The sequence below is a fragment of the Orbicella franksi genome, chromosome 8 (assembly GCF_964199315.1).
Source record: "Orbicella franksi chromosome 8, jaOrbFran1.1, whole genome shotgun sequence".
Classification (NCBI taxonomy): Eukaryota; Metazoa; Cnidaria; class Anthozoa; order Scleractinia; family Merulinidae; genus Orbicella; species Orbicella franksi.
The window spans coordinates 26,124,214-26,137,243 of NC_138152.1; the positions used below are offsets into that span (position 1 = coordinate 26,124,214).

General features: G+C 41.9%; 1 protein-coding gene across 1 annotated transcript in view; it reads right to left on the reverse strand.

Annotated features, from left to right (window-relative positions):
* Window positions 1–1,176: 1,176 nt before the first annotated feature.
* The window catches only part of LOC145494026 (uncharacterized), a 13,491-nt gene continuing 1,637 nt past the window's right edge, over window positions 1,177–13,030 (reverse strand). The window contains exons 2-4 of the mRNA XM_081473493.1: window positions 1,653–5,874; window positions 1,469–1,536; window positions 1,177–1,225 (exon numbers count right to left, since the gene is read on the reverse strand). Coding sequence (XP_081329619.1) covers window positions 1,470–1,536; window positions 1,653–5,872 — 4,287 coding nt within the window. The 5' untranslated portion in view covers window positions 5,873–5,874 and the 3' untranslated portion in view covers window positions 1,177–1,225; window position 1,469. The remainder of the gene's footprint in view (window positions 1,226–1,468; window positions 1,537–1,652; window positions 5,875–13,030) is intronic.

Genomic DNA, 13,030 nt, shown 5'->3' on the forward strand with positions numbered 1-13,030 from the left:
TCTGGTAACGTTTTTTTTGTTTTCATCCAGGCATGCCCATCCTTCGAAAATCTGGTCGGTAAACTCAGAAAAAGTGATTTAACTTATCTTAGTTTCATTTTCAAAAGTAAAAACCAAAAACAAGAGGTCTGTCATCAAGCGAAGAATAAAACTTAGCAGCAAAATACAACTAATAAAGAGGGTTGACCGGCTTTTGACACGCAAATTAAAATTAAGCCAAAATTTAAAATTGCGACATGTCAGTCCTTGCCAGCTATACGAGTCCAACCAGACAATGGCCCGGACTAAGCAAACGCCACTACTACCTTAAAAATGTAAATAGCTTTATACGTTATAGTTACAAATGAATGATAAAGTCTCATTCGCTTTCCTAAAGTCTTTTTTGCTGATCACGTAAAAGATCAAATCTTAGTCTGGAAATTCTTTTAAATATACCTTTATCGCTGCTACCTGTATTAACAATTGTTCTAACTTTAATCTATGTAGCTTTTAATTAGCAAATATTGCTCAAAAGCAATGCACTACTGTCAACTTTATGACGATATAAACTGAGGCTTTCTTTGTTTTCTCTGCTCAATAAAACCAAAGTATAGAAAACAACAATAATGTATTCTTTGAAGTGAAAAACCATAAAAAAAGTGTCATTACTATCTTAACATTCTTTAAAACGTTTTACGTAGGTTTCTGTTTAAACAGATAAGCACATCTTGTCAAACTTGAATAACGTTAAATATAATTCCAATATATGTCAGGATATAAAAGTCTAAATACATAATGTTTCGCTATCTGTGTGCTCACTGACACTAGAACAAGTAAATAATCAAATGACCAACAACCTTCCTTCTTTTGCTTCTTTCTCATAGTCTCTATCAAAACGAACATTAAATCCGACAAAAAGCAAATTTAATCTAGCAAAAATGTCACAAGGTAAACTTTTTTGATCACTGAGAATCGTGAGTGGCTTAATTTAAGAAAGGCTGCTCTGACCAATTTTTTGTAAGTTTTAGAGTATACTTGAGATCAACAATCTTAAGAGAAAAGTTACATCAACTTGTTACGATTATAAAACGTGCTTTGAATCTACAACAATGCCTCACACCAGCTAGTATCTTATAAAAATCATGTTTAAACTTAAGCACCACGAGGAAAACACGGACTGCTGTAGGATATGATATGGGTCCAACTGGGTGGAGTTTTCTTCCCTGAGCTTGATTAGCTTCAGCTTCTGCCAAAAATATAAACAAAAGTTTTCAACAATAACTTGTGACTGTGCGGCATAGTTTGTAAGTTTCTTTACTTGTTTATTACTATTTATTTCGAATGTTTTGTAATTTGCTTTCGGATTAACACCATGGAGTATTTCTAATCATGGTCTAAACATGTTTGCATGCTTGGGAGATGACTAAATAATAATAGAGAACTCTTTTCTGATAGCTTATATCTTACTTTAAAAGTAATTATAACTCACCTCAATTGTCGTGTTGATTTAAGGATCGCCACAATTCAGGTGCATCCCTCCTATGCATACCGTCAACACTAAAATTTAAAATTTAAAAAGTACAAAATTAAACGGTAAACTAAAATTGCTAAGAACGGAAACTACATATTAAAACTACAAAATTATTTTGAAATGATTCTAAAATGCATCTTACCTACAATGCTCCTGCTCTTTTCCTGGAAAATCTAGTGTGACATCATCACCAATGAGTACGAATGGAGCCCAGAACTTCACCTCATTAAACTTTGATGACTTCCGGAGACATTTCATGGCCTGGTTGAGGGACACACTGGCACTGTTTCCATTCCTCAAGTACTGATAGAAGCTCTTCATGAACTCCATGGTGGCCTCGTCATCAATTGCCCAGAGAGACACCAGAACGGAGCGAGCACCAGCTCCCAGGAAAGACCGAGCAATACCAACCACTCCCTCAGCCTTGATCTCTCCTTCGCCACTATGACAGCAACTCAGCACAACAAGCCTTGCTCGTAGCTGAACAGCGTGTACGTCTGCTATCTTCATGATATAGTCCTTCTCTTCAGGATCCGAGTACCTCCGTTGTGTGTTAGGGGCTAAGAAAATTTCACCACTTCCCACTTTTCCATGTGCAGCAATGTGTACCAAAGCAACCGAACCAATCCGTTTCAGCACCTCATCCTTAGTTGCTTCCTTTCCCGTGAGCGGAGTGGTGTTAAGAATCTCGCCGATCATCTTTACTTCTTTTTTGGCATATGGCAACTGCGATATTTTGGGTTGACCAAAGATGTTTGTGATTTCCTCCAGACATGGATCTCCCACGAGAAGTACCCCAGTCTTACTGTGGTAGTCATCAGGACAATCAGCGAGCAGCTTCAAGCTTGTCAGCGACGGAATCATGCGGATCTTGAAAGATTCACTGAGGTATCTTGAAGCTTCATCCACAAACGCAGCAAAAGGAGCAAGGCCTAGTGGACCATCCGGGACAATGATTATTTCATTACCTTTTAGAAACTTCGCGATGGGGCTGAAAATGCTACGATACAAAACTTGCAAGGTATTGTTCTGGCAACATGACTGCTCTGTTTGGCAAGAGGCTTTTGTAAGCTGTAGATCATCACCTCTTTGCAGTTCCAAAGAACGACCACACTTGTTTTCTTTGAAAGCAGCTTTTGTTAAGCTCATTACAAAGCTAAACGCATCTCCGTTGTGTACGTTGCTCTGTCTAAACTGAGCATCTTTTCCTTTGCTGAGTACCCATAAGTTGATCTTTTCACCCTCAAGTGCTGCAAAAACTATTTGAGAAGATGTATCGCTTGCTATGTCTGACATCATTTCTTTAAATTCAAGAGAAAAAGGCAGAGGTAATTTAAGGGCAGAATTTGATGCCATGAGATCCATTAACGCTTGAGCTCGTCCCTGTTCAGCAGCATTTAAAGCCTCGTCAGTCATGGAAAGCTTCAACAGAACTCTGATCAGACTGGTGTACACCTTTTGATGCTCATGACGAAAGCTCACTTTCCAGGTATCTTCAAACTCAAGAAGCATTCTTATGCCATTGAAAACATTTACACTGCATTGATAACAATCCAGAGCCTCCAACAAACAACCTGAATATTCACAACTCCTAGCTAGATGAAGATATGCACATCCCACTCCACATATATCGCCGATTTCTTTAGCGACGTTAAGATGCCGGTTGAGGTATTTCTTAGCTAGTTTAAAATCACACAGTCGCAGATAGGCTCCTCCTAAACGACAATAGGCTTTTCCTTTGCCACTCTTGTCCCCTATCTCTTCCGCAATCTTCAGACTCTCTAGACAGTACTCTATGCTTCTCTTTGAATCACCGAGACTGCGATAAATGTCAGCGCGGTCTAAATAGGCAGCTCCTTCTCCGCTCCTGTCTCCCACTTCTTTGACAAAGCTTAGATGTTTCTCATAAAACTCCATGGCTCTTCTGAAATTCGAAACACACTGATAACAAATGCCAAGATTGCGATAGGCACTTCCTTCTCCTGCCCTGTCACTCACTTCTTTAGCAATGCTGAGATCTTGCTCGTGGTACTTTATGGCTTGTTTAAAATCGCCGAGTCCTCGATAAGCATTGCCGAGATTCCCATAGGCACCTCCTTCTCCTGCCCTGTCACCCACTTCTTTAGCAATGCTGAGATCTTGCTCGTGGTACTTTATGGCTTGTTTAAAATCGCCGAGTCGTCGATAAGCATTGCCGAGATTCCCATAGGCACCTCCTTCTCCTGCCCTGTCACCCACTTCTTTAGCAATGCTGAGACGTTGCTCGTGGTACTTTATGGCTTGTTTAAAATCGCCGAGACTGTCATAAGCATTGCCGAGATTGCCATAGGCACCTCCTTCTCCTGCCCTGTCACCCACTTCTTTAGCAATGCTGAGATCTTGCTCGTGGTACTTTATGGCTTGTTTAAAATCGCCGAGTCCTTGATAAGCATTGCCGAGATTGCCATAGGCACGTCCTTCTCCTGCCCTGTCACCCACTTCTTTAGCAATGCTGAGACATTGCTCGTGGTACTTTATGGCTTGTTTAAAATCGCCGAGTCCTCGATAAGCATTGCCGAGATTGCCATAGGCACGTCCTTCTCCTGCCCTGTCACCCACTTCTTTAGCAATGCTGAGACGTTGCTCGTGGTACTTTATGGCTTGTTTAAAATCGCCGAGTCCTTGATAAGCATTGCCGAGATTGCCATAGGCACGTCCTTCTCCTGCCCTGTCACCCACTTCTTTAGCAATGCTAAGATGTTGCTCGTGGTAATTTCTGGCTTGTTTAAAATCGCCGAGACTGTCATAAGCATTGCCGAGACTGCCATAGGCACGACCTTCTCCTGCCCTGTCACCCACTTCTTTAGCAATGCTGAGATGTTGCTCGTGGTACTTTATGGCTTGTTTAAAATCGCCGAGTCCTTGATAAGCATTGCCGAGATTGCCATAGGCACCTCCTTCTCCTGCCCTGTCACCCACTTCTTTAGCAATGCTGAGACATTGCTCGTGGTACTTTATGGCTTGTTTAAAATCGCCGAGACTGCCATAAGCATTGCCGAGATTGCCATAGGCACGTCCTTCTCCTGCCCTGTCACCCACTTCTTTAGCAATGCTGAGATCTTGCTCGTGGTACTTTATGGCTTGTTTAAAATTGCCGAGACTGTCATAAGCATTGCCGAGATTGCCATAGGCACGTCCTTCTCCTGCCCTGTCACCCACTTCTTTAGCAATGCTGAGATGTTTCTCGTGGTACTTTATGGCTTGTTTAAAATCGCCGAGTCCTTGATAAGCATTGCCGAGATTGCCATAGGCACGTCCTTCTACTGCCCTGTCACCCACTTCTTTAGCAATGCTGAGATGTTTCTCGTGGTACTTTATGGCTTGTTTAAAATCGCCGAGTCCTTGATAAGCATTGCCGAGATTGCCATAGGCACCTCCTTCTCCTGCCCTGTCACCCACTTCTTTAGCAATGCTGAGATGTTGCTCGTGGTACTTTATGGCTTGTTTAAAATCGCCGAGTCCTCGATAAGCATTGCCGAGATTGCCATAGGCACGTCCTTCTCCTGCCCTGTCACCCACTTCTTTAGCAATGCTGAGATGTTGCTCGTGGTACTTTATGGCTTGTTTAAAATCGCCGAGTCCTCGATAAGCATTGCCGAGATTGCCATAGGCACGTCCTTCTCCTGCCCTGTCACCCACTTCTTTAGCAATGCTGAGACGTTGCTCGTGGTAGTTTATGGCTTGTTTAAAATCGCCGAGTCCTTGATAAGCATTGCCGAGATTGCCATAGGCACGTCCTTCTCCTGCCCTGTCACCCACTTCTTTAGCAATGCTGAGATGTTGCTCGTGGTAATTTCTGGCTTGTTTAAAATCGCCGAGACTGTCATAAGCATTGCCGAGACTGCCATAGGCACGACCTTCTCCTGCCCTGTCACCCACTTCTTTAGCAATGGTGAGACGTTGGTCGTGGTACTTTATGGCTTGTTTAAAATCGCCGAGTCCTTGATAAGCATTGCCGAGATTGCCACAGGCATCTCCTTTTCCTACCCTTTCAGTTACTTCTGTATTATTGCTGAGATGTTGTTCGTAATAATTGATGACTTGTCCTTCTCTTGCCCTGTTATTTACTTCTTTAGCAAGGTTCCGATCATGCTCGACAGGTACACCACAGGTATCTCGTTTATTTGTTTCGCTGCTGACTTCCTTGGCTATGTGAAGATGTTGCTGATTTCTCGTAACAGCCTTTTCGTAATTTTCGCTGCTATTACCAGCTCTGACAATGTGATCGTCGGCTTGTGTTTCTTTAACTGTGTAGTCATCTTTTCTGATATTGCTTAGGCGTTGCTTCTGTTGCTCTAAAATTTTCGATCTCTGTTCTTGCATTTCTGTGTTAACGGCAATGGAAATTGTTTAGCGTTCAACTGGTTTTATTATAGACATATTTCACAATAGATCACCAGGTTATTTCCGAAAGTAATACAGTCTAATAGTCTAGTAACCATTGGTAAAGTTTAACAATGTAACATAATTGAAGCTCAAAACTTTAAAATCCTGCAGCCTATACACGTTTGCTGCCGAAAACACCTTTAGTTTTTCTGCTGCTTCTAAAGGATAACTCTCGCTAACTGTCTGGAGTGCATGGTTTGAAGTGTAACATCTACGAACTACGTGCTGGCATTAGATCTCAGTGAGGTTAGCTAGTGTCATCAATGCTCTTCTTGTAAATGCTGGGAACTTTTTTTGTAATATGACATGGCTTTGTCAGCGAATTCATATGCGGGAAACCCTGGCCCTCCAGATTGGTAGTTGTGCGTGAGTCTTATCTAGTATAATACAGGCTACAATGGTTTCAGTATAACGCCGTGGCGGACTCTTGATGATGTCTTTATCAACTGGATTGACTATGAAAGAAGAAGAGGAACTCATCCATACTCTGAAAAAATCGCGGGCTGAATCAAAAATTAGCATGAATGTGGGATGTTGAAAAGTGGGTGATACACACGTTACTGAGGAAGAGACCCTAGGTAAATTTGGTGTGGCAGGAGAGAGAAATGATAATTGGGAGCGCTTTAACTCCTTCTGCGCACTAAACAATCTCGCCATTGTATCGACTATGTTCCCACACATTCGGTCTTCACTGAATGGCCAATATCTTAACCAGCTGCAGATCTATCATGTAGTTACCTTTACAGCCAATTTTAAATGATCTGTACAAAATGTTCACAATATGTTAGAGCATATAGAGGTGCGGACTGCGTAGGTGACAATAAGTTGGTGATTACTAAAACACTGCTTGAGTTTTACAGAACGGCCAGGAGAGCTTTACAAGTCAGAAGATACGAGACCAGCAAGTTGAACACGCTTGAAATTAGGAAACAATTTCAGTTGGAGTTAAAGAACAGGGTCAACTGTCTGTCAGTGGAGTACAAAGAACACGGAAACAGCTAGGTCTGAAGATGAGGATGAAGTAGCGCACGACAAATAAGTAGAGAAAAAGTGCACAAAGATCAGACAAACCTATTGTAACATTGCTCGAGGTACGCTAGGTTAGAGAACAAGGAAAAGCAAAAGCTGGATCCGCCAAGAGAGCTGGAAAAGATTAGAGGAAAGGAGATGGCTAAAGCAAAGGTTAGTTCGTGCAAGGTCGCGAGGTTGCAAGAGGAATACAGCAAGAAATACGTAGAATTGAAGAATAGTACGCAAAAGGGTAAGGGAGAATGGGCTAACAACATAGCCCATTGCGTGCAAATGAAAGGTGTATACGAGGCTACAAGGAGGCTGTGCAGCGAGCCACCTAAGAGAATTGACATGGTAAGGAACAAGGCCGGCAAGTTGTTGACAAACGAAGTATAGGTACGACAAAGGTGGAAAGAACACGTCGAAGAAGTACTGAAAAGACCCAACCCGGAGCATGTGGCTAGGAACATAGAGGTGATAGACGAAATAACCTCAGACCCTATAACTAAGGCAGAGATCAGGGGTGCTATCCCCAGCATGAGCGGAGAGAAGGCACCTGGTGTCGCCGGCATAAAAGAAGAGCTGCTCAACGCTGAAATGGCAACAGCAGTCGACACACTACACGATTGTTTTTGTGAGGTATGGCTCTGTGGGACTGTTCCTGCAGATTTGGGGAAGGGTGTTATCGTCAGAAACACCAGAAAAGGAGATATCGCTAAGTGTGGAAACTGTCGGGGTATCACTTTGATGTCTGTTGTTGCAAAGTGTTAGGCAAGGTGTTGATTAGAACAATATCACATGTTTATGCAAAGTTACGGAAGAAGCAAGCTAGTGTTACGCAAGGAAAGAGCATGATAGAGCAGGTCTTTGTCCTTAAAAACATTGTGGAGCAAGCATTTAAATGAAATCCCAGCTTGTATGAATGTTTTGTCGACTATAAGAATGCCTTTGATAGTGTTCACAGGGAAATCTTGTGAATAATCATGGAGGGTTATGGGATTCCACCAAAACTTGTCGAAATGGTCAAGGCAGTGTATGATGGTAACCAATGTTCGGTACCCGATGACACAGGTCTAATAAGATGGTTTGATGTGAAGTCCGGTTTGAAGCAGGGCTGCAACATGTCGGGGTTTCTTTTCTTGTTTTTGATGGACTGTGCTAATACTGTTATCAGATGAAAATTGTTGTCCAAGTTAAACAACTTAGATTTTGCTGACAATATTTCCTTGCATCTGGCACTAAAGCTCAAATCCAGAAGAACGTGTTGGGGCTCAGTACCAAAAGTAAAGCACTGGGCTGAAGATCATCTCCGAGAAGAGAAAACTCCTCAGATTGAACGTAGCCAGCAATGAGAAGGTGCAATTTGACGAACAAGATGTTAAAGACGTAGAGAGTTTTGTGTTCTTGGTTCATACATCAGCAGGTCACGCGGCACGGTAGAACACATTCCAGCAAGACTAGGAAAAGCCCTTGCTGCGTATAACAAGCTAAGCAGGATCTGGAAGTACTATCGTATCAGTTTCACAGCAAAACCAATGGATGTGAAACGTGGCGAGGCACTAGAGCAGACGAGAAAAAGCTAAATGTGTTCTTGCACAAGGGCCCACATCGGATATTAAAGATCTACTTGTCAATGCGCAAAACAAACGAGGAGACTGAAATAAAAGCGGAGAGAGAACCAGTAAGCAAGCAAGGGGCAAAGAAGAGCTGAACGTTGCTAGGTCTCATCCTCAGAATGGATCATCTTTTACATGTTCGAATCGCTCTCACATGGCTACCAGAAAACAGAAGGAATCGGGGTCGACCCGGAAAGACAAGCAGAAGAACAGTGGCAAGGGTTCTTAAGGAGAATGGTTGGTGTTCTTCAATAAAGTTAAATAGGTGCGATTATTTGATTCTTAGTCGTAACTTTTGGAAGCGGAAGAACGTAATTGAACATTTTAAATGATTAATAGGTAACTTTGTAGAATTTTCGAGGGACAAAGAGGTAGGGAGAATGTGACTCTTTTTCTTACACATACAACGGCAATTTTTGTTTCGCCAACCGTCCACTTAGGTCGCGTTAATGGGGCATGTATGTGAACGATTTCTGGACATGCGCTATCATGGTTTCCTTCAAGTTGTTGTTGACCAGACGATTAGGCACGAGGAATAAATATGAGGCGTAAAAAATGACGTATCCAGAAATCAGATAGAGTCTGTCTTCGAAAGAGTCCTTGCATTCCGAAACAGATCTACTTGTCGGACAGAACGTGATCCATATCAAAGGGTATGAGAACTAAGAAATCCAAAAATCAGAGAGGTGTTTTAAACTGACAAAAGTTCGATTGAGGCCTTACACTACTGTAAAACTATTGCAAAATTGATATTAAAATCTCAAAGCTTTCGCCGATCTACTGCATCATAAGGGATAAGAAAAAGTTTACCCCGTAAGGCTTATATACACATGTAAAGTAAACACGTGTGAAAAGCGAGAGAATGTGGAGAGTAAAATATATGAGGTAAACTAAATGAGGTACAAATATGGATAAAAATGAATAAAAAACAATATGATCTAATGGGCGAGTGCCAAAGTACAAATAGTCTCTAGATATGCTAAAATAGTTATTAGAATAAATGGTCCGCGAATTCACTGCATTCCTCCGGGGAGTTAAGGGCAGGTTTGTAGTTTCGTATATAAAACGCTTCGCACAGGCGTAGATTTGCGGGGTCGTTTTCTAGCACAATGGGCCTGCCTTGGACGCTTTTGTGGACTTTGTTTTGGCACTGTGAAATGTGTTTTTGGACTGAGGAGTTATCATTGTTCAGGTGTTCCTTACACGATCTTGGATAAAGCGTGTAGTGCTCCCGATGTAGTGTTGGTTGCAGTTGTTACAAGTGATTTGATAAACAGCGTTGCGTAGTAAGCACAGTTCGGTTCTTCGAGACGGCACAGTTGGCCCTCGTGCATATTCGTTCCTTGTTGTTTGAGAGAGAGCTCGTCTCAGAGTGTAAGACTTGTGCGTGACACGTACTGGTATACCCTCTTTGCGGAAAATTTTAGTGATCCTGTCGTTGACTCGTTCGGAAATATATGGGATCTTCAGGTACGACCATTCTGTGATGAGAGATAGGGGGTCTTTGTGATGGCTCTGGGGGTGCTTTGTTTGGTCTATATTGCTTTCACGATACCGAGGATGTCGTCAAACATGTTTTGGTGTTTTGTGGTTGTCGTTTTTGTAAACCATTTATCTTCGATACGTTTTCGCTCATTACCAATGAAGTTGATCTTTGACTTTTCGGGTATTGTTGATTGGTAGTGGACGAATAATGGTTTCTTTGTTGTCTTTCCTTTGTAAAATTTGAAAGAACTTTTGCCGCCTTTCGAGATGGTAATTTGGAAATCAAGTAGTGATAGTGAGAGGCTATTGGGTGTTATTTCTGGTTTCCCAATTTCAAACTTTAAGTTAGGGTGCAGATTGTTCATTGTATGATGTAATTGGTCTGCCATTTCTTCACCAGTTGTCTGGAGAGAAATGTCGTCAACATATCTTCTGTAGGAGCTTATAGATAGTTGTGAAGAGAGAGCGGTTGTTTCCAGTCTGTCCATGAATAGGATCGCCAGAATGCCTGACATGTTAGAACCCATAGGTATGCCTTCTTTTTGGCGGAAAACTTGACCATTGAAGGAAAAGTACATGTTGTTAAGCGTAACTGTGAGAAGGTCTGTTATGTCTTGTTTGGCTAGGTGGAGTATTGGGGTGTGAAGTCTGTCGGTGGCGCTGGTAATGGCTTCTTGTATGGGTATTGAGGTGTATAAGGATACCACATCAAGGCTGCATGGATATGGTAGCGTTTTGTTGGAAGTGAAATTGCTGGCTCGGATGCACTTGATGAGCTCGAGGCTGTTTTCTAGGTGAGCTGGAATGTCCTTCAGCATTGGTTTAAGGGCTTTGGCGAGCAGCCATGACATGTACTGGGTTGGTCCACTGGTGGTAGATACAATGGGTCGTATTTTAATATCTGGACCAGTTTTGTGGTCTTGATAAGGTGGTAGAAGCTGGGGAGATCGGTGTTTGCGGCGATGAAGCTTTTCCGGACATAAGGAGGCAACTCGTTCTGTAGGTAGATGTTGTTCCAAGTTGAGTTGACTTTGTTCTCGACTGTTTTTGCTAACATGCGGGGTACCTTTTGATAGGTGTTGGAGTCGCTGAGGTGAGTTAGGGCTACTTGCGTGTACGTGTCGTGCTGTATTACTCAGAATTCTGTGCCTTTATCGCTGGGGGGGCAGATGTAGTTCTTCTCTTTGAGTTCTTTGATTGCTTTCCTATCTGCGTAGTTGATGTTCGACCACTTCCTTTGGGGTTGTAGCTCTTAAAGTGTGACTTGAAGTTTGTGGTGGATCCTCTGGAGTTTGTGGTGTCTCTTCTGGAGAGAGGTGTTTGATCATACAAGAGCCAAGAAACGGTTCTAGTTGCCTGACAAAAGATTAGCAACACAATTCTGACGGCTCTTTGAAAAAACGACTTAGAATGAAGCTGGGACAACTGCAAAGAGGCTTTTGATGCAACAGTGGAAAACGTGTTGAGCAACATGAAGAGGAAAAACGGTACCGAGGAAAATGGGAAAAACAAAGATTAGAACAAATAGCTATAAAAATGAAATAGAGAACGACACTAAAGAAGAAGATCGAGAACAAAAGTTCTGACAATAAGTTTACTGAACGATCCCCGATAAAAGACTTCAAATACTTCCTATGAAGACAGATGTCCTAGAGACTTAGGTAATAGGAGAGGAATATGTGGTGGAAAAAAGTTCGATAACGGAAGAGCAAAAAACTTGGAAATGGTGAAAAATAGAAGGTAGGCTGCCAATAAACATGAATAAAAGACGATGAGATAAGAAAGAGGAGTAGTGAACAGTTGCGATAGATGAAGCTGTCATAGGATGAGAAATACCAACCAGTGAAGAGATTAGGCCGGACCAGTAAAATCACAAAAGAAGAGATTAAATTGGCTGAGATTAGATATGTAAAAAAAGGAAAAGTAGCAAGAATAGACTCCATCACCATTGAAATGCTAAAAGCAGAAGTACGCAGAATCGTACGGTACTAGTACACATGAGTTATCGCAAACGTTTGGGATCAAAAGAAAAAGCTGAGAGATTGTGCCCTACAAACTAAAACAGCAGTGAGATCATCAAATTACCTACGAAAGGTCTTCTAACAGTATGTGGAAACTAGAAAGGACTAACTCGTATGTCAACAGCAGCAAAGTTTATTTATTGAGCAGAGTGATCATTAAAAAACATACGAGATGACATCAATCGGCAGCTGTGCGTGGAGCACGCTGCATATAGAAGTGAAGAAGTACCACTAAGCACACATGTTTGAGTTTCCAAGTGTATATCATTGGACATGTTATTTAGTGGAATTAAGCTCTATAGTTGCACCAGTATATGGAGTTTGAGAAAGCTTTGGATAGTATATACCGAGGCATCATTGGCACTATCCTGCTGGTTAAGGAGTTATAATTATGGGTCAAAATATCCAGCCCAGGTTGGATTAAACGTTTAACGTCCACGGAAATTTAACCAATGCGCTATGATGGGTGGGACCTTTCATTTAAGGCAGTCTGAAATGCTATCAAGGGTAAAGCATGGTTATTCTGTTTCAGGTTTCTCATTATCTACTGGGTAATGAAGAGAACAGTGGAGAACAACAAGGTTGGTATCAGATGGAAATGGATAACAAACATCGATGCTTGCGATTTTTTGAATGATTTAGTTCTGTTGTCTAGAAGATGGAGTCAAGGCAATGCAAGTTTGCAAGAAAAGTACTGAGGTTAAACGTTCAATCAAGAGGAGACCAAAGAAACAACACAACCCTGAAATGGTACGATTAAAGGTCAGTCGGGGAAAGAGAAGTGGAAGACGTGAAGAAATTTGAGAAACTCGGGCGAAGGAGGACAAACAGGCTGGCAGAAATATTGATACAAGACTTCAAATATGGGGAAAGTAGCAGTTGCATTAACAAGCTTCGAAGAGTATGGGAAAGCAGCCTGCTTAGGTGAAATACAAAAGGGTAATAATATCCATGAGCAGTGC